The 23,923-nt window shown below is 48.8% G+C and overlaps 2 protein-coding genes across 10 annotated transcripts in view; both read left to right on the forward strand.

The window, feature by feature from the left end:
* Window positions 1-4,746, forward strand: part of LOC102458487 (tRNA (32-2'-O)-methyltransferase regulator THADA-like) — a 54,064-nt gene extending 49,318 nt beyond the window's left edge. For 3 of the 6 annotated variants that reach the window (XM_089775136.1, XM_089775134.1, XM_075898236.2), the window contains 2 exons: window positions 1,301-1,506; window positions 3,780-4,746. In XM_089775136.1, the coding sequence (XP_089631262.1) occupies window positions 1,301-1,506; window positions 3,780-4,051 (478 nt within the window). In that variant the 3' untranslated portion in view covers window positions 4,052-4,746. The remainder of the gene's footprint in view (window positions 1-1,300; window positions 1,507-3,779) is intronic. The other 3 variants (XR_016348328.1, XM_089775135.1, XM_089775137.1) reach the window with 3 other exon arrangements.
* Window positions 4,747-5,731: 985 nt separating this feature from the next.
* The window catches only part of LOC102456426 (uncharacterized), a 63,214-nt gene continuing 45,022 nt past the window's right edge, over window positions 5,732-23,923 (forward strand). The window contains exons 1-4 of one of the 4 annotated variants that reach the window (XR_016348352.1): window positions 5,732-7,374; window positions 9,889-10,868; window positions 13,432-14,262; window positions 17,505-19,871. Coding sequence is in view for 2 of the 4 variants with exons in the window: in XM_089775225.1 (XP_089631351.1) it covers window positions 9,896-10,868; window positions 13,432-13,640 (1,182 nt within the window). In the remaining 2 variants the exon portion in view is untranslated. Of the gene's footprint in view, window positions 7,375-7,394; window positions 10,869-13,431; window positions 19,872-23,923 lie in introns of those variants that run through there. The other 3 variants (XR_016348351.1, XM_089775225.1, XM_089775226.1) reach the window with 3 other exon arrangements.

Below are 23,923 nucleotides of genomic sequence, written 5' to 3' on the forward strand. Positions count from 1 at the left end.
AGGACACACATACACCTCCCTCCCCAAGAGCCACACACTAGAAACATTTCAGCTGTGGCCAGCAAGGGCACACGGCAGGCTTCCATTCCACTTTGTACTGGCCCAATATCTAGTGTTTGTTAGAGCAGTTGCTCTAACTTATATTGTCTGGCATTAGCCCCAAGGGGGCTGGGAGAAAAGCAGGGGACTGCTGTAGCATAGGTAGCTGCAAACACTGGAAATGGCTCCAGAGCCGCTACGATTGTTTCATGCCACAGGAGTATCTCAGTGCCTTAGAGAGATCTAGCCATGGCTGGTTCTGCCAGCAGTACATTGCAAAGCAGCCACAGTGCAGATTAGATTTGGGAAACCTGCTTCAGGAACCAAGGTAAATCAGGAGAATTCTGATGCCTCCTAGAAGAGAGCCCAAGTCACTAGCTTGGAAAGGGCCAGCTCAGACATGCAAGCCGTCATGCCAGCAAAGGGCAAGAAGGGGAATGCAATACCTCCTCAGAGGAGTGAAAAGAGCAAGTGTAGTTTGGTTTTGTCCATGCTCCTGGGGGGTGTTCCAGAACAAAAAGCCTTCCAGAAGACTTATAAGTGCAGATAAAAAACTAGGCCCTGCAAATAAATGGGTTGAAGAGTTTCTTTGTTTTGTTTTTTAAATAAAGTCCAGAATGCATGCAAGTGAGCCAGAAAATAGAAGGTGGGGCCTACTGATTTCTATACCCAGCTCTGCCACAGACTCACTGTGTGACCTTGGGCAAGGCACTTAGTCCACCTCTGTGAAAATCCTGACCTAAATGTAAAAACCCACATCTCTATTCAGGCACCTGAAAAAGCGGCCTGATTTTTTCTTTTGAGGTAGTGAGCACCCATTGCTCCCTTTGCTCATCACCCCTCAAAAGCAGGGCACTTATGTGCCTTGCTTTGTTTAGGCACTCACTTTTGAAAATCATGGCTTTAACCTTCTACTTCTCCTTGTGCAGAGTGGAGATGATATGTCAGGCTGTACCAAGGAAGTTGGGTGGGTTTAAGCAGTTAATGGCAGTGCAGTGATGTAAAACTGTGCTCTATAGATGGGCAATATTATTACTGACAGCATCCCAAGGAACCTGGTCCTTTCAGTCTGCAAACACAAAAGATGTGAAATCCCCTCCTTTCTAGTCACAAGTACGAAAAGCCCTGTCTGCTCACATGACACCCATCACTGTAGCATCACAGCAGGTACCTACCGTGAAATTGTTTTGCGAGGGCAGGGATCAGATCGGCGAACCAGACAAAACATGGGGTTGATCATTTGACTTGGCTTCCCTTTCAGAGCTGTCAGTCTGTATAAAGAGGATGAACCCAATGTTTTTGCAGAGCCGGCTGTCTTATCGCAACTGCTGCTCCCTTTCCTCCTCCAGCTGCTAGACAGGGTATGTGCCTCCACCCAGATTTGTGAGTTCATTCAACGCTGGCTGAGAGCCACTGTGCCCAGCATCTTACACAGCCTACAGCACTGCAGGCACTGGTGGAGCCGAGGTATGTAGCTGCATTGACATTGCTTCTAATCCCTTACCATGATGGGCAGCCTTCAAAGCAAAGACAGGCTGGTGGCATACAGCATATGTGTTTGTAAAGCACAGATTTGTTTATATGTAGGACCTGCACTAATTGTCACTCTCTTTGGGTGTGTCTAGACTGGCAAGATTTTGCGCAAAAGCAGCTGCTTTTGTGCAAAAACTTGCCAGATGTCTACACTGGCCGCTTGAATTTGTGCAAGAACACTGACTTGTAATGTATAAAATCAGTGCTTCTTGAGCAAATACTTTCCTGCTTCCGCTCGGGAAAAAGCCCTCTTGCGAAAGAATACTTGCTCAAGAGGGCCAGTGTAGACAGGAAAGAATTGTTTTGCGCAAAAAAGTCCCGATGGCTAAAATGGCGATCGGGGCTTTCTTGCGCAAAATTGCGTCTAGACTGGCCATGGATGCTTTTGCGCAAAAGCAAATCTTTTGCACAAAGGCATTTGCCAATCTAGACACGATTTTGCGGATATGCTTTTAATGGAAAAACTTTTCTGTTAAATATATTTCCGGAAAATCATGCCAGTCTAGACGCAGCCTTTTAAGTATGGGATGCTAGAATAATTGCTTTAAATAAACTAAAATAGAAGACACACAGGGGTACATTACCTCCTGCCATGTGTAACTTCAATGGTATGTTAAAGTTGGGGTTTAAAATCACTTGATTGTATTCTTTACCTTTTTTCAATTTTGTTCTCAGTCAGATTTATACAGTTCACTTGGGCTCCAGCCCACAATCCACATGCAGAGAAACCTGTTATATTCCCTCTCTCCCCAAAAGCAGCCTTCCTTCATATAGCATCAAGAGCGGGACAAGCAAAATGAAGAGTGCAGAAGGAAAAGCCAGGGAACAGCCACCACATTCCATAATGTTCCCTTTATGGGGTCTGAGCACCTAACAACCATAATGTGTGTTCTGTTTCTTTGCCAAATTTGCCACGCTGTTCAACCAGCTCCCCCTAGTGTACCACTTAAAGGTAGCTATAGGGAATAATTTCTGGACATGCTGGGTGCAGGTGAAAACAAGCAGAGGATTTATTGGTTCACACAGCTGGTGGAGTACCCATCAGGGGTTAGCCTGGTGAGCACTAACTTAACCAAAACATACATTAGATTATATAGGTAGCAGATGGATGGAGGAGAAGTGATTTGATAGGTCTAGCAGCGGAAGTGAGATATGCACATAAGCCAATGCTCTATGACAGTTACCCAATATCTCCACCCATTGCCAATTAAACATGTTATCACTAATACAGGTAGTTATTCCTAACAAGCTAAATAAGCCAACATAAACAAAGGCATGCTGATGGTCATTTTGTCGGCCGGAAATATAATGCGTCTCCTGCGGGGGTGGTATTGCCTTAGCGTAATCTTTGGTATCCAAGCTTATTTTCTAGGAACAAAGCAGACAATGAAAAACAATCCCACGCGGTTGTTTGGTTGTTTGGTACCTGCCTTATCAAAGTGAAGCCCTTTTGGAATGTGGTTGCCAGGGGAACCAGGGTCACAGTAACTTTTGAACTGTATGTTTCCCAGGCTTGGCCTGATACTTTCAGATCTGAGTTTGTCAGTTCTCAGCAAGATACCATGGGCTACCTCAATTTACCCTACAGTTACACGGGAGAATAAGAAAGGGCTTGGAGATTTTGGATAACTGGAAATTGCATCCTGAAATCCCTGTGATGTTACCTGCATGGTAAACTATTTGCCTGGGCAAGAGAAACTGCAATGTAATCTCCATGCTAACTCTGTGATGCTGGGGAGGCCCTGGCTAGGTTCTGTGCAGCCAAGGTAAGCTGAAGCAAATGCCCAGTGGAGCAGCCCTGCATGAGAGTAGATTGGATACTTGTTCTAAATGAAGAAGACTAAATAGTAAACAGAGAAGCTTAGTGCTGGCTTAAGCACAAGTCCTTGTCTCGGCCATGTATCGATAGGCCAAGCCAGCTGATCTTGGAATTCACCTGTACCAGTGACAGAAAAAAGCCAGCAGCCCCTGATGTGTATTCTTGGCTCTGCACCTTTGTGCTGCTGCTGTGAGTGCACGTCAGGATACCATTGAAGGTGGCGTTGGTTTTTCTTTCATACAGGGAAATGTGGCTTGTGGAGAAGATGGGACTTTGAGAATGGGAATAATTTTCCCTCTCATCTGTCTCTCTAAATTACTTTTGATGGCCACTGATACTCTCTACACCCTAATCCTATGAATACCTTTTTCTGCTCCCTCTATTTTAGATGCTATTGCACCTTTGCACATGAAAGCTCTCGGGTGTGCCAAGGTTCATGCTGCTGTCACAGTGCTGCTGGTGAAGGCTACACTTCTGGTCCACGTGCTGGATATTCTGGAAAAGACCCACACCAGTGCCTCAGAGATCCACTGCACTTCCCAGGAGCTGAGACATGAGCTTGTGCTGGTACAGGAACTGCTGGCCCAGCAGGGAATGGCCTCCACCTTCAGTGTAGATTATGGGATGACAGATACAGCGGCATCAGTAAGAATTGTCTGATCATCTCTGGTGGCAGAACTGTGTGGTACTGAGTTCTCATGAGCCCTGGGGCAAAGTGTGCTATTTTAGCAGTGCACATTTTTCTGAGACACCGCTGAATCTCTGCTCACCTTCTGATATCTCCTCTGCTGGGAGCCATCCAGAACTGTCAGGTTATTGATACAACTCAGTTGGCTCCCCATTCCCCAGCCAAGAAAGGGAACTAGTATGCAGGCCTACTATCTGAGATCCATGCCTCGCTACTTCTCAGGTTATCCTGGTTCCTCAGACTTTTTTTTATCAACCACCCATTCTCTGTATCAAGCCAGGAGCTAACAGCTTCCAGTTAGTTCTTCATTCAGAGGGCAACGTTACAAATCAAATCACAACAAGCATAAAATACCACCGATGATGCTCTTAGCCCATATTTCTGCTCCTGTCTACGTGAAATGCTTGGCTCCTTGGTAAGCCCAATACTCTCAGGTCAAGACAACCTTCCAGTAATAAAGAGTTGGATGTGTTGCTCTCCAAAGGACAAGAGAAAACGTGTCTTAAAGGACTCATCTCCAACTCTGATCCCCTTGCTCAGCAGATCTTATTTCACTGTTTTTTATCCATGTTTGTGGCTCCTGTTATAAGGAGCCCATAAACATGCTTTTGGCTGAATAAAGTGTGGCCCAGTTGGATTTTATCATTAATAAAGAACTCTAATTGGGTGTTGCTATTAGTCAGCGTTATAAAGCATGCGAGCATGTCTGTATTTTGTTTTATTCTGTTAAATTCCTTCTGGTTCCTTGAATATTAGTCTCAAAGCTCAACTATTAACTTCATTTAATCAAGCCTTACAGTTTACCTCTAGTCCAAATTGCTGCTGCAACAACATGCCTTTACCAAGAGTTTTCACCTTGTTCCTGATGAGCGTGTGTCACACAGACATGGCTTCTGTCCCAAGTACAGAAAGAATTAGGGATGTAAAATTCCGTTTAATTAATTAACTATAAAACATTGTTTTAACCAGTTAACTGATTAAATGGGAGCAGATGGGGACCACTCCAGCCCAAATGGGCTAGAGCACCCCTCCCCCAAAATACACACACTGCCTGTGGCATGCTGGGATGAGATCTGCTTTGGCTGGGCTGGAGTACCCCCTGCCCACAGTAGGTCCCGCGGGGTTGCTCCATTCCCCACCGGTTAACCATAACTAGTAAACCACTCACATTCTAGAATGAACCCTTCACACTTCACTTTCCAGCTTAATCCAGTATGATTCAGTGAGAGGGTGAGGAATCAGCCCAGGATCATGTATCGCATACACAAAGTTAAGGCTCACACACTTTTCCTTTCCTCTCCTCTTTGTGGGAACTAAAGTGAGTCCCAGGCTGACTCCTCAGCTGCGTCTAGACTGGCAAGTTTTTCCGCAAAAGCAGCCACTTTTGCGCAAAAACTTGCTAGCTGTCTACACTGGCCGCTTGATTTTGCGCAAAAGCACTGACGTTCTACTGTCTGAAATCAGTTTTTGCACAAATGCTTTGACGTTCCCGTTCGGGCCAAAGCCCTTTTCCAGGAATGTTTTTGTGCGAGAAGGCCAGTGTAGACAGCTAAAAACTGTTTTGCGCAAAAAAGCCCTGATGGCGAAAATGGTGATCGGGGCTTTCTTGTGCAAAAGCGTGTCTAGATTGGCACGAATGCTTTTCCGCAAAAAGTGCTTTTGTGGAAAAGCATCAGTGCCAATCTAGATGCTCTTTTCCACAAATGGCATTTGCAGAAAATCATGCCAGTCTAGACGTAGCCCTCTTATTTATCACCTGTATTTCAATGAAACATGGCAGAAAAGTGCTATTCTCAAAATAGTTTGGAAATAGCATTTTTAAAGTTTGATATTCAAATTAGGAACTTGCCGTTTTAGTTTTTGGCCATGTCAAAGGAGGATTAAGACACCGGACTAGAAGGGACCTCTGTAGTAATCAAGTCCTGTCCCCTGCTATCACAGGTAACTCTATCACTTCACTTCTCAACTCCTTTAATTTTTTATACATGGTCCTGTGTGCCTACAATTCCATTCATAAAGTGCAACCCCAGTCACAAACTGACCAAAGCTCCAGCTCAGATGTGTGGAAACTTGTCTCATTGCCAGTTATTCATGGCCAATTTATACGTATTTGTTCTTGGTGCAACACTGCCCTTTAGCTTCAATAGCTCTTTATTCCTCCTCATGTATTTATAGGGTGCAACCATATCCTCTCTGCCTTTGCTTTGCTGGCTAAACAAGCCAAGCTCTTTTAGTCTCCTGTCCTAAATTAGGCCCTCCATTCCCCTAATCCTCCTACTAGCCCTTCTTCAAACCTGCTCCATTTTGAATGTAGCTTTCCTGAACATAGGTAATCAGAATTGTGGAGTTTCAAGTGAAGTCTTTCCAGGGCTGGGGACAATGGCATTAATACATCCTGATCTCTCCTAGAAGTACTTCACTTGTTACACCCAACGATCACATTTGCCATTTTTATGCCTGCGCTACGCTACACTGACGACTCTCAGTCATCCTGTAATTGACCACTATGCCTAGTCTTTCTCCTCTGTCATTTCCAACTGATGTGTCCCCAGTTTATAGCAGAAAGGCTTATCCATCCCTAAGTGCAAAACCTCACACTGTACTACTAAATTTCATCCCACAGCTAGAACCCCAGTTCTCTAGGACGGGTGTGTCTTCCTGTACGATATTCTGAGTACCCTCTGCATTGACAGCACCCAGCTCTTGTCATCAGCAAAGTGCATCAGCACACGCTTCCCTGTGGTGCCAAAGTCATTCATGAAAATATGATCTGTGGGTCCCGGATCAATCTCTGTCAGGCCTGAGGACTTGCCCCCTACCCACTAGTCTCTGCTGCCTCACAGGCCATGGACTGGCATTTGCCTGGGTGCTGACAGCAGTTTCCTTTCTGTTCCCTCCCCGCTCCTCTTCCCCCCCAGCTCATGCTGGGCTAAGTAAGGGCTGGCTCCACCACACACCAGCCCTGCCCCACAAAGGCGCTGTCCCTGGGGAAGGAGAGGAAAGTGGGAGGCCTCTGCTAAGGTTGCCAACTCTCCCGAGCGGACGGACAGGACTCCGACTGTGACAATACCGTTCGGTCTGTCCGGTCCGGGAGAGGTGGCAACCCCCCCCCCCCGGCCCTGCCCGCAGTGGAGCGGCGGCCCGGATCCCGCAGCGCCGGGCCCGCGCAAGCGACGCCCAGGCGGGGGCGTGGCCACGGCGGCCCCGGATACGTGGCAACACCCCGGCTTCCTGCCGAGCTAGGCCCGCCGCCGCCTCCCGCTTCCGGCCGCCGGCATGCGAGCGCCGCAGGCAGGTAGGTGCCGCCCCGCTCGCCGCCTGCCCTGCGCCCCGGCTCCAGAGGGGGCCGCTCGGCACCCGGCGGAACTCACCCCCGCTGGATTCCGCGCGCCGGAGAGCTCCGTGGGCAGCCAGCGGGGCCAGGGCTCGAGACCCTCCGGACCGTCAAAGGAGAGAAAAATATCAGGGAGCCAGCGCCGCGTGCTGCAGGGCGCAATTGGGCAGTGGAGGGGAGCTCCTGCGCCTCCTTCTGCAGCATCAGCGCTGGCCCCTGGCCGGAGATGGGATGCTGGGCTTGAGGGACCGTGCATCAGGAACTGCTCGGCTGTGTCGAGACTGCCATGATTTTCTGCAAATGCTTTTAACAGAAAAGTTTTCCGTTAAAAGCATTTGCGGAAAAGCGCGTCTCGATTGGCAAGGACGCTTTTCCGCAAAAGCACTTTTTGTGGAAAAGCGTCCGTGGCCAATCTAGATGCGCTTTTCCGCAAAAAAGCCCCGATTCCCATTTTCGCCATCGAGGCTTTTTTGTGCAAAACAAATCTCAGCTGTCTACACCGGCCCTTTTGCGCAAAAACTTTGCGCAAAAGGGACTTTTGCCCGAACGGGAGCAGCATAGTATTTCCGCAAGAAGCACGGATTTCTTTAATGAGATCGTCAGTGTTCTTGCAGAAATTCAAGCGGCCAGTGTAGACAGCTGGCAAGTTTTTCCACAAAAGCAGCTGATTTTGCGAAAAAACTTGCCAATCTAGACACAGCCCTCGAGGCCTTCTGTCTTGCTGTCATGGGTGCACACGTTCCCTGCCCCAAGGAGCATATCCTACAAATCAGAACAATAGAGAGCTGCAGGCCTTACAGAACTGGCTGGATGCAACTTGTAATTCTCCAGCGCAGAACCCTACTTTTCAGTATTAGGGAAGTAAAAGGTTAACTGGTTTTCCAGTAAGCATTAGTCTTACCAGCATGTTTTCCTTGTATCTGGTTAACCAGAGGGCCAGGCTGGAGCAGCAATCCCACCCACGGTACGGCCAGGCCGGAGGAGTAGCCTGGAACCTGGCTGCAGGACCCCTGCTTGGTCACGGGACCCTAGCTGCTCTGCACCTTAATTTCTTAAACAATTAAAATTATATTATTTAACCAGTTAACTTTTAAATGGGTATTTACAGTGGTCTGGCTTTCAGGGGCAGCTGATATCATTGTGAGCTATCCTTTCTTGATCTCAGCAGGCTGTAGTCCCTGTGGGCTGTATTCCCGTGGGAAACAGTAGTGAAAGTCAGAAGTCCTGGGTTCTAGTCCTTGTCTTCTCTGTGACAGACCAATTGCTTCACCTTCCTTTGTCTCAGTTTCCTCCACTTAAGGTGTTAACTCGTCTTCATAAAACACTGTGAGATCCTATATGGTGAGTGCTTAAGAATAGTAGTTCTAACAATAGGAAGGATTTTGTGCTGTAAGACACAGTTTCCTTATGGGCCTCACTGGATCAAGCTTCAGCATTGTCACTTTGGCATTAAACGCCAGTGGGGCTGCCGTCAGCTCAGTGGTATGCAGACCAGGTGCACTTCTCAGGCTGCTGCAGTTTTTTAGTGTGGCCCTTGATTAGGTAAAGTTCAGCCACCACGGATTGAGGCAAGCCGCTGGATCCGTGGCTAAGGCAGTCTCTTCATACGGTAATCTTTACATGCTTAAATCACCTGAACTTAAAAGTGCCAGAGGGTCCGATGGGTATTTAGGGTTGAAACTTCATGCTCAACCAATTGATTGCTTCCAGAAAACCCAGACTTGGAATATTGCAATAACTGTGGCAAGTCAGGATCAAGGTTCATTTTCAAAATGAATCAGATGAGATGACTTATGATAGGACCCTACCAAATTTGCAGTCCATTGTTCTAAATTTCATAGTCTTGGCATTTTAAAAAATCTTGAATTTCACAGTTCCAGATATTTAAATCTTAAATCTCATGGTGGTGTAACAAAGCAGTAATATGTATTGTAAAAGGGCAAAATATATACATGTAGAGCCCTTCAGTCAGTGTTTCCTCAGACTGGGGGACCTAATCTAAAAGGGGAAGTTGCAAGACTTTTGTGTGTATGTTGGGGGAGGGCATCACCATCCTTGCTTCTGTGCTACTTCTAGTGGCAGCAGTGCTTTCAGAACTGGGTGCTGGGCCAGCTCTGAAGGCTGCACAGAAATAAGTGTGACAAAACCATCACCCTCCATATAAACAGATTGCAACCATCTTTTTGGTCAAACCCCTCCCCCCCCCCCCGGTTTGAGAAAGAAACACTGTATTTTTGTATACTTTTACCTCATAGTACCCTATAGTATAGGGTAAAAGCACAAAGAAAGACCAGATTTCATGGTCTATGATACATTTTCCACCAATGTGAATTTTGGTCCTCTTCTCCCCACCTGGGCTCAGTAGGAGCCTCTTGTAGGTAGGGTAATCAGAGTATCTGGGAAGATATCCATGCAGTACAGTTAAGCGGGATCGCATGGTAAATAGTGCCATAATGGTGACTAATTGAATCACAGGGGCAACATGACCACAGCCAAGCCAAAAAGACTCAAGTTTTCCGAGGAGGAGAAGTTCCTCATCCTTGAGGAATTCAGCCTACGGAAGGACATCCTGATCCCCAAGAGCGGGCGCTATAAGAACACGATGGATCGTCAACGAGCATGGGAAGAGATCACAGCTGCCGTCAACTCCCTCAGCCCACTCGTGCAGCGCACACCTGATGAGATCCGCAAGAAATGGCATAACATGGTCGTTGATGCCCGCAAGGAGCTGACCACAGTGAAACACCCCTTGCTGAGGCAGCGGCCTCAGGAGAGGCTCTTCCACAACATCTTTGCTCTCTTCAATAAGACAGGGCCAGAGTTGGCAGAGCCATTGCTCCCGGGCCCTGCTCTCAGAACAAAGCCATCTAGCAGCCTGGCTGGAACCACAGCACCAAACTGCACTGTGGAGAGGATCCGTGAAACTCCTTCGGATTTATTCTTTCACGGCCAGAATGACGGACTTCAGCGGAGCCAGGGCAACGAGCTGCTCTGCAAAACAGAGGTCCTTTTGGACCCGGACAGAGAAATGGCATCAGGGACTGGCACTCCAGGAGAGAGCCTCCTCCATGCACCAAGGGATCCACAGCCCAGTGAGGAATCTGACTGCAAAGAGGATTTGTGCTTGGGTGGATCTCAAGAGTGTATGGAAAAGAGACTGCTGGCCCCCAGCAAGGATCCAACACTGATCTGTGCTCCTGTAGCTGAGACACACCTTGTGCCAATTCACAGATCCATCTCACCGCTGAGCTATGGACCTGAAGGACCTGCCCCTGCCAGGACTCCAGTGCCTCTGAACTGCTCCCCAGACTTTGCATTGGCCTATAAGACTAAGTGCCCTTTGAGCCCTGTATTCGAATGGCCTTGCCTAGGCGTCATCTCAAGTCCAGTCACACACAGCAGCAGGACTGACAGCCCCAGCCCCGAAGGCATCCACACAGCACTGGATGATAATGGTGAGACAGGCCATGCAGTGCCAGGCTCCTCCTGCTCAGCAGAGTTCAATATTTTAATTTGTGTTTGAAAGGCAAAGGCTGTTAGTTACTGGCAGCAGCCTGGCAGAATGAGCCAAATCCTGCTTCCCATTACACCAGCCTCTCTGCAGATGCTACATGCAATTTAGCAGAGCTACTCTGGATACTTACCAGTATCACCAAGTTACAAGCAGGAGCCTTGCAAGCTCTGCCAGTGTCTCTCAGCCCTGACCAGTCACTGCCTTGCTCCTGTCTGGAGTACAGGTTTCCATCAGTGCCAGCCAGATCACAGGGTGGGTGGGAAGAGGCACCAGCCCCATTTCATGTGTGACCTGAGTAGGATTTGTACTTGGTTTCACCAAGGCAATAGAGCCGCCTATGGCACTCTTTTATGGAGAGCCATTAATATGCACCGCCCCTTCCTAAGCTGATCATTCTTACCACGGGAGGAGCATGCTGTTATCCAGGTACCATGTATAACACATTTTCAGATGCCCAGAATTTCCAAGAATGGACCTTCCCTAAGCTGGCTTTCCTCATAGCCCATTGCCAAGCAGTTTGGGCCAACTGGTCTTCCCTGAGAGTGGCTCTGAAGATGTATCTCTAGTTTGTCAGTGAGCATTTTTCTTATTACCACTGTTAAGTTGCTGCTACAGAAATACAGCCCTGTTCTCCCAGCTCCAGCTGTAGTAGTAAAGTGACCAATACTATTTTCATTCCAGTGCCCAGAGTTATAAACAACTTAGAACCATGTTGGTTCCTTATTGTTGTACCAAGAAAGAAAATGTGGATTGGCTGGAAAAGGTCAAATCCAGAGAGGTGGGACGCCTTGCTTTCAAGTTTTTAGGAGAGTGGACATCTAGTTTGCGGCAGAGGAGAAGTTCCCTGTGTCCATTTTCCGTGTTGTTGAACTACTCTCAAGTTCTGATCACATGTAGAATCATAGCGTTGATCTGTCTGGTATTCCTGCTCATCCTCCAATGAGTAATGCTTCACACCACTCTGCTGCCTGTGTGAGCATGTACCTTCCAGATGCCAGCGTGCAGTTGACATCGGTGTTGCAGTATCACTTGCTCCCTGAGCCCAGCTCTGCTTGCATTGAAGTTCTGTGCAGCCCATTTGGTATGCTAAATGGGCTGCGCGTAGAACTTCAGTACAAGTTGAAAAAGGTCTGACTCGAGCAGCGTTCACAACCTTTCCTGTTGCCCATGGCACTATGTTTACTGACAAGGGGCTACTCGTGAAAGGAGGGCTTCTCCCTTGTGCAAGGACAGTTGCAGATATCCCTTTGCCAGTAAAACAGCCCCACCCTCAGCCTTCTGTGTGCTCCCGCAGCTTGAAAGACCTGTCATCTGCTCTTGCCTCAGGGTTGCATTCTGTGTACACAAGCCTGCTGCTCTTCCCCAGGATCGCAAGGGAGGTTGTGCCATGGCCTGGCTCACTGGCAGCATTATGAGAAATTAGTTGTAAGTAGGGATGTAAGAGAATAGCCATTATAGCATGAGAATAGCATGAGCTTATTGGTTACCCAAACGGTTAACCAACACAGCTTCCAGTCCAGCTCCCAGAGAATCGGTGGCAGCAGCGTCGGGCAGCAGTCAGCTCTCTGGAAGCAGAGTGGCAGGAGGGAGCCGGTATTTGTTGGGAGCCAGCTTCAAAGTTGGCTCTCAGGAAGCTGGCTGCCATCCTGTGCTGCAGGTGAATGTAACCGTTTAACCAATGAAATTTTCAGCAGTTACATGGTTACCAACTTACCATTTAGCATCCCTAGTTGGAAGGTGCTGGTACAGCTTTAAATGCTTGTTTATAGCATAAGGCACCAGAGCTATTCCCTCCATAGGATGGTTTGGTCCGGCTATCCCAGGTCCTGCGCTTTGGGGGAGCTCCATGACAGCCGCTCCAGCGATCCTATGGATGGGACCCACAGGGCCCAGGGCAGCCTGTGTATTACCTGGGAGCCTGGTGTGGGGCTGCAGCGGGGGTAAGGGGGTGGGTGAGACCCCACACACACACTCACCGCTGTGGTGTAAAGCGGTGTGCTCCAGCCCAATCTACTCCTCTGAAGAAATGCAGCTCCAGGGAGCAGAGGAAGGAGTGCAATGGGGGCAGGAAGAGGTGGGGAGGTTGCTCCAGATCCCACATCCCCTAGGAACAGCCCTGTTGAGACTAAAGGCAATACTCCTATTTGATGGTTGTCATGACTAGTGCTTCTGGGACATCAGAACTACTACTATGTCTCATAGTGTGGGTGATGGGACGTACATAGCAAGCAGGGGGGAGGGGGAGAGAGAGAGAGGTTGTATCAGAAAGGGCATCTCCATAGCACTGTTTTTAGTAGCCTGGATGAGCTTTCCTGAATGCAGGGCAGAACATTGTTAGGTCACTGGTCCTAGCAGAATTAGGGCATGACCCTCATTTTGAGGAGGTTGACTCCTGCTGTTAGTGATGGGTGGGAAATTGGTTTCTGGGGTGAACTTTGCATTGCTCTATCCTCTTGACTCTGTTTACTTTAACCATGTTGGGGGTTGCTGTTTGGTTTGTTCAGCAAGCACATCTGTGACGGACGATTCGCTGCCCAGCCAGAAGGGCTGTGTTGGGCCAACCAAAGAGCTTTGGGAGACGCACAGCCGGCTGCACACTGATATCCTGGAGCTGCAGAAAGAGACCTTGCAACTGCAGAAGGAAAAGATCCTGCTGGAGAAAGAGAAACTTTTACTGGAAATTGTCAAACTGCGGCGAGAACTGGATACATGACCATCCACCGGGGAATAACCTGCACTGCCGCCGTCGGTGGGGCTCAGAGCCCAGTTCACACCTTCTTGGCTCCACGTACCCTGTTCCCTGGGACTGCATGTACTTGAGTGAAAAAAACATTGCTTGCTCCTCAGAATGCGCAGGAGAGAACTAAGCCGAACAGCACAGCCGTGAATGGGAGAGGCTCTTTTTCCTGTGCTGGACCAGAGAATTCATTTCCCTGATGCTCTTTGAGTGAAATCTGCACCCAAGATATCGGGGGTGGGGAAGACCTGTTGTGACTTTGGTGGCATAGTACAAAACTTGCACAGGTTTGGGAGAATGAAGGGGCCTGTGTAGGGCCCCTCCCTTAGCCAGGTGCAGAGCATTCCAGAGTCCAGGGAAGAGAGGCTGTACCTGCACATGGAACAGCAGCAAAGCATGTAATTCCACTATGTAGGCTTCCCTTGCTGTATTGCATGTTGCAGAGAAGACCAAACATATAGCAGCACCATTGCTTCCTTCCTCTCTCCCTTTCAGCCACTAAGCCACAAGCAGGAATTTAAACCAGTATTTTCTTTTTTTCCATGTTGACATAAACTTACTAAGTAGCGAAGCATCAGAGCAACCACTCCCTGTCCAGGTGAGTATCCAGCTCTGTACTATAGGGTAAGAAGCTATGGGACAAAGCCAAAGGGTCTTTTTTCAGGGCAAGCTCCTGATGAAGAGAGCAGGAGTTTTACCTGAGTAAGAACTTAGGATTTGACCTTTAATGATTAAGTATTAAGTTAAAATAAAAAAGTGAGCACAGCCAGACTCATTTCCCTGCTGGCACCGCCTGATTTTCTGTTCTCTTCTCTCCTTGTCAGAGGCAACATGAACCTGAGTACATAAAGGGGTCTGCTTGCTTTGACCTACCCTTCTGAGGATTGTGTGTCTCATGCCAAAAATCTTAGGGGACACATCTAATCCTAGACACTTCCTCAGCTGGTCCACAGTTCAGGAACGGCCTTGTTTGTATCTGACTTTCTTAGCATTGATTTTAGTGCTTGGGAAAGTGCCTTGCTATTGTTGCTGGCTAAACCAGACAGGACCCCAACAGACACAACAAGCTTCCCACACACAACTCTGCCAAAGAATCTCTTTTGGCCCGGATCAGCCTTGCCAGATCAGTACCGATCCATCACTTCTGCTTATCCCCAAGCATCTGGTGGTTTTGTGATGTAAGCTAAAGCCCACCGAGAAGAAGGTCATAGTGATTAGACTAATCAGAGAAGGCCTCTTTTCAGCTGGAAACCAAGGCATCCCCAAGTGAAAGGCCATTGCTTTAGACCACTGCGAGCATCATCTTCCTGCATGACTATCTTCTCTCCAGCCCTCCCTTTGGTGGGGAGGAAGTGAGTCTCCTGGAGAACTCCTCCCTCCATGATACAGAACCATTCCCAGCTGATTTATTCTGAGGGCTGCCTGAGTCAAGACCTTAGAATTTGGCTGGAGGAGCAGTACACCCAGCATATTCCACCCTGAAACCAGAGAGGGAGCGAACTGAATGAATGTTGGCTGAATGAGCGCAGAGCAGCTTTGATGGGGGTTGCTCTGATGCAGTGCATTTTCAGTGCTGAGAATGCATAAGGTCCCACCTAATTTTCATTCTTCTTGGAAGCCCCATGACTCCTGTAGGAGTTTAGGTTTTTAGCAGGCTCAGCAACAGCTCTGACAAGCAGCTGTACCAGTAACTTGCATAAGGCCAAGTCAAACGTTTTCTTAAAAAAAAAACAAAAAAAACCACCTTGTGAAATTTTGTATGGGTACAGTCAGGTGCTTGCATGTCACAATATGAAACAAAAAAGCTGATGTGAGATCTGGGAGCCAGAATATGGTGACAGTGACAGATTGCAGCACAGTAGTTTATCTTGGAGGGGGGGAGGACACAGGTATAACAAGGGTACAGACTGGCTGTCTCCCTTGGGGGCATGAAGGTGTCCATAGGGAATGCAAGACATTTGAAAGTAACCTAATGTTTCAAGTGGGGTTTGGATTGGCACTTTCTGCCCACAGCAAATAACTCAGTTTGATGGGTAGTTGTTTGATTTCTCTTACCTGTGAATCCCCCTGAAAATATTGCAGTGACAAGCAAAAACAGTATCCTAGGGTTCTGTATTTATTCCTGCACAAATTACTCCAACTCTTCACGGCCTGTCCTGCCACATTAACCTCAATCCTGCAGCCAAACTGGGCTCTTGCCTTCTGATGGGTCGTCATTAGCGATCCTGATGTAGGCATACAACTGAGGTTATGTGGCCCTGGGTTACATTCTGCAGCTTGAAATACTGCAGTGGTTGAATGAAATGAGTTTGAAAATTAGCTGCTTATCACATAGCACAAGTGAGGACTAGAGTTACTAGCACTTTGAGCAGGGAGCTGAAAATTAGGACCCTGATGGGTACTTTCTGAGCTCTGACACTGCAACATGGAGTGAGCCAGCTAACTTCAGCATCTCAATTTCCTCACCAGCAAACGGGGGATACTTGCTACACATTAAAGAAAAGCTTTAAAACTTTATTTAATTGGCAAGATTCACAGAAGTATTATTTGTTTAATTATCAGACTTGCAGTGAGGATCTCTTTCAACAGTAGCATTCCCAAGCAAAACACCAACTGTGCAACACACTTTCCTTTTGTGCGTTTCATGTTGCTGAAATTAGGAGGGCACTAATTGGTAGGTTGATGTCAGTGCCTGGCTCTTGGGCTGTTTTGAAGGCACTGCCTGATGACAATGGGGGCACGAGCAGGAGCAGAGCTGTGGTTCTCACAGATCGGTAGGTGGCAATATTGATTCATGGTTTATGAATCCATCCTTCTGACACCAGGGACTGTCTCAAGCTGTTTGCTCTAATCTACATGCACAAACAGATACCGCCCATTCTCCCTGCCCCTTATCCCCCGAGGTAATTTATTAAATACTTGGGAGGAAAGGGCTCTTCTGGAAAACTACAACAAATAATAGAACTAGATTCATGAAAACCAGTCCTTCCTCCATGTCCCCTTAGAATTCAGAGGCTCTGCTCTGTGATTGTAAGTCACAAAGTGAAATGAAACAGGACATGATCCGGGAGCAGGCCCACCAAGGGGAGGGAGGGACAAAGGGCGCAATTGCACAGGGGCTTGGAGTTTCAAAATGGCCCAGAGCTCCCAACAGCTGTGGTGGTGGGCAGGAGCTCCAGGTCGCTTTGACATGCCAAAAGAGTGCCACTCTGCAGGGCTCCGAGGCCTACAGGGTTGAGACCTGCACTGTGATCTGGGTGTGCTAAGGGCTGACTGCCCTCTGCCCCACCCCTTCCACCTGAAATGCTGCGCTGTCCCTCTTCCCCTCCCCCCACACCCTTGGGCCAGCAAGTGGCTATTGGCCCGTCTGTCAGGAAGCCAGAATGTGGTGACCGTGACTGGTCAGTGAATTTGGGATTTTATAGACACCGTAGCCCAGTGGTTCCCAAACTTTTTGGCATCATGCTCCCCTTTTTGATTTTTGAAAAACCCTCATGGCGCCCCCCAATAGCAGCAAAACTTGTTGAACAAAAAAAAGGAACTAAACAGGGCAGCAAAACTTGATGGGGGGGCGGGGAGACTGGGTTGCCTCACGCCCTCCCCCTGGAATTTCTTCACGCCCCCCCCCCCCAGTTTGGGAACCCATGCTGTGGACATTTCATGCCTGCCTCAGTTTACACAAACATATGGCCCTCTCTGCCCCCATCCACTGTGTGCCTTGAGTTGCACTTTTGTTCCTATTAGACATGCTTAAAGCAGAGGCCATGCCCATGGAAGCCTTTTTTGACAGCTTAATGGAATGGATCCCACATCACTTCACACGTTTGCCCTTGTCCCCAGGTGTATGACTCATGAAGCTGCCCAACATTGCACGTTTGCTTATGGGAAGAGAGAGCTATGTCCGCAGCAGAACATGGAGTCCAGGATTAAGCACTGAACGCAGTCTTCCACACTGGGCAGGAGGGATTCTCAAGCCCCCTGCACTCTGTTCCCCTTGCAGCGTGTAAAAGGTACTATGGGATGATGGGGGAAAAAGGGGCATACGAAGAGTAATGGACAGACGTACCCAGTTGCTGTCAGGTTAATTGCTTTGCTACATGCTCCTTCCTGGGCCTTGCACTGAATTAGCAGGCATATCTGCATAGCAGCACTGGCATGAATCCATCTTTGCTTCCCAGGCATGATTTGGGCAATGCAGACTGCCATGGCTGGTCTTTAGAGTCTGATTAGAACCAGCTGGGTGTAAGTTAATAAAGGTGTGGGGGAGGGGAGGAGCCAGCAAGTGCCAATCAAACAGCTATGTTGACTGCCTGAGCAAATCCTGCTGACATTCTTAAGCTGTTTGTTTCCTCTTTGATGGGCCCTGTGGGTAAGTGATGGGAGTTGCCTGTTTAGGAAGACAGGACTATCTGGGGGAGTGTTCTGTAGGCTGCTTTGTGGGGATGAGTGAGCGTCCCTCCAAGTATTTTGCAATTACTGAGTTCCATCTGTCAAGGAGTAGGGGATGGGGTGGGAGTGTCATGGCCTAACCAGTTTTAAGCAGTAATTCCATTCTAATGTGTATGGTTACTGCCAGAACAGTTTGGTGCATACAGCCAGAGGGGCAGCCAGACTCAGTTTCATGTGATCGGGCACATGAAGTTATACCAGCACTAAGCAAAGGTGCCCTGGCCACTCCACTGTGCAGATGGTGCTGCAAACAGGCACACTGGCATTCTCTTTCCACACAGCGCAGTGCAGGAGAAGATGGTGCCGGCGATACCCACTCCTAGGCTGTGTGGATTGGGGAGAGAGACTATATAGCCCAACAAGAACAGAGAATAAATGAGGGAAGGACTGAAGTGCTTGCTCTCTTGGGAGAAAAAGGCTGGAGTTTGCTTCCTCCTCCCCTGAAATATCTGAACTGGCACCACAGGTTCAGAATCAGGATCTGACCATCCCCGGAGGCCAGATCAGCCCACAATACACAGACCTTTTGGATCCAGATTAGTTTTCTCTTTCCATTTGCTTTTGCTCACGTCTATAGTTAATCAAGTCTGTGCTGAATGGAGGGTGATGGCCCTGTGTCACACCTCTTCCCAGCTGTGCAAAGCACTCTTTGCATATTCCACCAAGGCATCATGAAAAACATTGCAGCTCTTTGCATGCAGCGCTCACCATTTTTCTGGACAGCCATCAGAGCTGAGACACATTGTCCACTCATCAAACAGCTGGTACCAGTCAAACAGAATCAAGGCAGGAGCGGGAGAAGAATCACGCACAGTTCTTTAAGTCTAAGCTAGCTGCATATTACCTTTGATAAGTGCTAAAAAAAAACATTCTGCTGAATTTCTAGGTCAGTTTTTCAGAGCATAAATTATTCGCTTGCTTTAAGGTAGTTGTTACAAGACAAGATGATCTTCATAGCCAACTTATTAGTCTCTCTTTAGCCAGCTCATGGTAGTGGAAGGGAACAATCCATTTAGGCTATAAGATTTGGGCGTGTAAATTGGGTGTTTGGCAAAGCTCTGGACATGTTCCAAGGATCTTGCGCTTCCTGGAAGTTAGTGTTTGCCTCAGAGGTTCGCTGTGACCTTCCCCACAGCCTTGGGCCCTTTACTAGAAGCAAAGGTCACAGCCTTTTGAGCCATTCTCATCATAAGCTAGTTCATAGTTTGGGGTGAAATCCCTCCGTAGGTCCCCCATCTCAGGAGCAGGCTCTGTAGTGATGTGGGAAGGACTGGAGGGCCCACCCACTACTCTGGATTCTGGCCTAGGGACCTGAAGGCAGCAGCAACTGGCAGCATTTCCTCCACTTTCAGTCTTGCGGCCTTTTCCTGGGCCACTTCCTCAAATGATCCCTCCCAGTACCTCCTCCCTAGTACTTGAGCAATCCTTCCTGTTCCTCCACAGCCCTCTACCACACTCCCAGTCCTTAGCTGTCTCTCTGTACCTCCTCAGTCTCAGTCCTTGGCCTCCGCCCCTGCTCTTGCTGAGTGGGATGCCTATTAAAATGGCCCAAACAGGTCTGAATTCAGGCACGCTTTTAATTGGCCCCAGGAGCTTGCCTGCCTGCCTTGATCCCATGGCAGCAATGCCTGGCCAGTTGACTCAGGAAAGAGAAAACTATTCACTCAGGCTACGGCTACACTGGAGCCTTCTTCCGGAAAAACGTATGCAAATAAAGAGTGGCGTGAAATATCGCTGTGCTTCATTTTCATAATTAATTAGCAGCCACTTTTGCTCGAGGCTTCTGTGCAAAAAGGAGCTTGTAGACGGCTTTTTTGCGCAAAAACCCCCTCTTGCGCAAGAGCCGTTGTTCCTCATTTTTTCAGGACCAATAGCTCTTGCGCAAGAGGGGGGTTTTGCACAAAAAGGAGCCGGCTACACAGCTCTTTTTGCACAAAAGCCTCTTGTGCAAAAGAGGCTGCTAATTAATTATGCAAATGAAGCATGGCAATATTCCACGCCATGCTTCATTTGCACAAAGAAGACTACAGTGTAGCCACAGCCTCAGTTTCATGTATATGTGCCCTCCACCAAGCTATTGTAGCCAGATGCTCTGGGTTTGTCGTAGTGTCCTAAAGTAATTCTGGGTGTAATTCCAGTGTGTGGGGACTCAGTGGCATTATATCAAGGCTGCATTTGGCCCAGTGGGTTTTCAGGCAAGGAAAAGTATTTAGGAAAAATGAAAGGCTCTTAGAAGAAATTTTGGCAACTTGAGTGAGCTGCTTTGTCAATAGCACAGTGCAGCTGTGAGAGCACCCCACTTCAGCAAACACACAGCAATCGCTAAGGGGACTCACCATCTCAGAGGGAGAGAAAGGCAGCAACCAGCACAAAGTCGTTCCATTTGGGCTGCAGCTGCATGGCTTTGCCCTATTTAAAGGGCCAGCCCTTGACAGGCCGGCTGGGAAAAGGCTCTTCTAAGCGACCAACCATAGAGAGGGGAGAGTAGGTATGGGATGGGCCACCCCAAAGGGAGGGGCTAGAGGTTGCTATGGCAGAGTGATGGTGTTAAATCACAAGCATTTCCCAGTGGAGCATCAGTGGGCTAAGCCCTGAGTGCGAGAACAAGGTTTTTCTGACTTGGGAAATCATTTCTTAGCCACAGGACCCCGCCAGACCCAGGACGCATGCTGCAGCTAGTGCAAGCATATGAGCTAGGCACTTTACATAGATGTTCCCTTATGGCCTGATTCCGTGTGGCCCAATCCCCTCCATTTAAGCCAATGGGAGTTGAGTGGCTTTGGGGAGCAGATCGGGCCCTGTACTGCTAGCTCCAGATGGTGAGTCTCTGGCTCCTTGGACCCATCAGACTGCCCATCACTGAGAAGCCTGCTCCTTGCTTTGCTTTAGCAGCCTGCATGGAGTGCTCTGCCATCCAACAGAGTCATTCACTGAGACAGGGCAGCCCCTGGCCTGGAGAGAGCTGCCTTTGGTAACAGGACATGCCTGTGATGTTAATGAGGTGCTGGGATAAGACAAGCTTAAGCCTGCTCTCCCCACCCCAGGAGGTGTCTGTGCCTCACCCCCAAGGCACAGAGCACAGCAAAAGCATTGGGGTCTGATCATTTAGCAGTTACATAATGGGTATGCTGGCTGCTGAGCACCCTTACGTGCTAAGGTGCTTCCCTTCGGCCATCTGCAGAAAGCCCTGGGGATGCAGTGGCATCTTGAGGGCAGAGTCATTCTGGTAGAGGTGTCCCTGCGCCAACCTGCTCTGCTCCCTGGTAGAACTCTCAGCCCTGAGCTAGCCACACAAGCTCCTCCTGCATTGCACGTGGTTAATCAGGTGCCTAAAGCACGGATTCTGTGAAGCCAGTGATGCACAGCCATGTCTGCACTGCCATTGCAAGCTGAGAGAGCAGCCATATCCCAGCCAGCCTACACTGAGCTCCTCTGCGTAACCGCAGCAGTGCAGATCTGGCAGGATGGACTACACCTAGCCAGGGTTCAATGTTCCCCACTCTGTGCAGAGTAAATATTACGTGCAGGCAGGCATGGCAGCATGTGCACCACCAATAGAAACACATGCTTCTGGCTGTGGGCACTCTGCTAATCAGCTGGATTGCATTTGAATTGCTCCTGGGTAGCCATCCAAGCACTCAGCTTACAGGGAACACTGCCAGGATCCCCGTAGGAGTTGTTTTTGGGAGGCGCTGCCAGCCCTTTCCTAATGTCACTTGAGCTAGCTGCAATCCAGCTGGATCGATGGGCGGGCCACAGTTCCATTCTCCCATAGTATAGACATATCATGAAGGGCAGCCACCAATAGAAAATGCTGCAGATGGAGCAGAGCTTAAACGAGGCACATAAAAACCACCCAGAATAGTTAACTGGTTAAATACCACTGGCTGAAGGCAGAGGGGACAGCTCCAGCCTGCAGCAGCTCCTCTGGTTGGGCTGGCATGAGGGGAAGGCTCCACTTAGCTGGTAAGCATACCAGTAAGGCATATGCTTACTGATTAATGGGTTAACTTTTAACATCTCTTAAACCCAGCTCTTCCAAGGTAGTTGGGTGCCTGACCAATTGGCTGGACGGAGGCACCTGCTGCTTGTGTTTCTCAGCTGTATACCCTCTCCTGAAATGTGGCATCTAAGACAGGGGCATCCTGACTCCAGGAAAATAAAAGCAATGTGCACTCATTGCATCATTGACTGGCACATGCAGCTGGGATGTGGAAAACCCTGATTCAAACCACTGCTCTGCCTGATTTTGAGCAGGGACTGGAAGTGCTGTCTCCCTCCTCATGGAGTGCCCTAAGCAATAGATGATTGGCTTCTCGCTCAGGCTCTCCTGCCGAAGCAGGACATTGTACAGCCAATGCGATACTTGGAGCTCTCCCAGCCCTGGGACTACAGGCAACACTCATCCTCTTGCTCTGTCCTCCCAGCCTGATCATGCTTAGTGGCACAGGACAATTTTCACACACTCTAAGGAACCATCCAGTACTCTATGGCTTTGCAAAGCCAAGCACAGAGGGGATGCTGGCTTGCCAGGGGGCTTTATGTGCTGTCACCATACCGACCATTGTTAGAGTTGGACTAACTGACCTGGTAGGCAGCTGTGTCCATCTGCAAGCTCTGTGATCCTGGGGAAACTGGAGCACTGAAAGGTAGAAGCCAGTGTGTTCAAACTTGAATACATACCAGGAGCACAAAAAGAGCAGGACTCAGACTTTTGCATCTGGATTTAAAAGCCTACGGCTACGCACCCAGGTCTGAAAATGTTGGCCTCAACGTGCTGGCCTTTTGTAAGTGCCGTGTTTGAACAATGTTACTCTTGACGAACTGAGCTGTGTTCACAGGCCTGGATGTGTTGACATTTTCATTTCTGTCTGGGAATACGGCAGTGTTAAACGGTCTGGAATGCTGGGCTGGCTGGGGAGCTCAGGGCCAGCTGCCAAACTCCAGCCTGCATGACTGCAGCCAGAGGGAGGTTGGGAGTATTTCAGCGCCTCCTCTCCCACTAGGCTTTATAAGCCCTCATCTTTGCACGGCTAACTTCTAAGGGGACTGGTTTTGGTTGGGGGGGGGGGGGGAGAGGGAGGACTGGCCTTACCATGAGAACTGAGGCAATTGCCTCAGGTGCTATACTGTGTGGGGGTGGTGGGAGAGGAGCACCATTAGGACCCAGAGTGTAGAAAAATTGTGTCTGGTGCTGGTGCACATGTATTCTCTGTACAGTACCATGAGAGGAGTAGAACAAGAAAAATGCAGAATTGAGACCTTTCAAAGTTTTGGCCCAAGCGAGGGGGCGTCATTTGAGCTCCCCGCCTCAGGTGCCAAAATGTTGTGGGCCAGCTCTGGGGGGTAGGGACAGAAGCAAAAAAAGTGCCCTTCGTAAATTTGCAACTCTGCGTGATCTCACCCAGCATGGCAAGCATGCCAACACAGCTAGGCACCTGTGTGCAAAGTTATCATTGGGAGAATCCATGTGAGACAACCACTCCTTGGGGAACCCTACGAGGGACAGCAGCCAGGACTAGGTCTACATTTGGACCTCAACGCAACCCCCAACAAGCTTTATGCTCCTGGTCCGTTCCTAGGAGAGGCCTAATCTGTCTGGGAGTCAAACACGCTTCTCCCCCTCAGCCCCATCTCCTTCTCAGGTCTCCCCAAGATACATCATCTCTGACATCCCACCCCCTTTGCTGAACCCTCTGTGGGGGCCCAGCTTTCGCTTTCTCCCTTCTGCAGTGCCCTCCACCATCCATCTGAGCTACGTGGAGCTCCAGTACACAAGGGGTTGAGCCAGTTCTCTCACCTGCAGCTAA

Source organism: Pelodiscus sinensis, chromosome Z (assembly GCF_052426305.1).
Source record: "Pelodiscus sinensis isolate ZL-2025 chromosome Z, ASM5242630v1, whole genome shotgun sequence".
Lineage (NCBI taxonomy): Eukaryota > Metazoa > Chordata > Testudines > Trionychidae > Pelodiscus > Pelodiscus sinensis.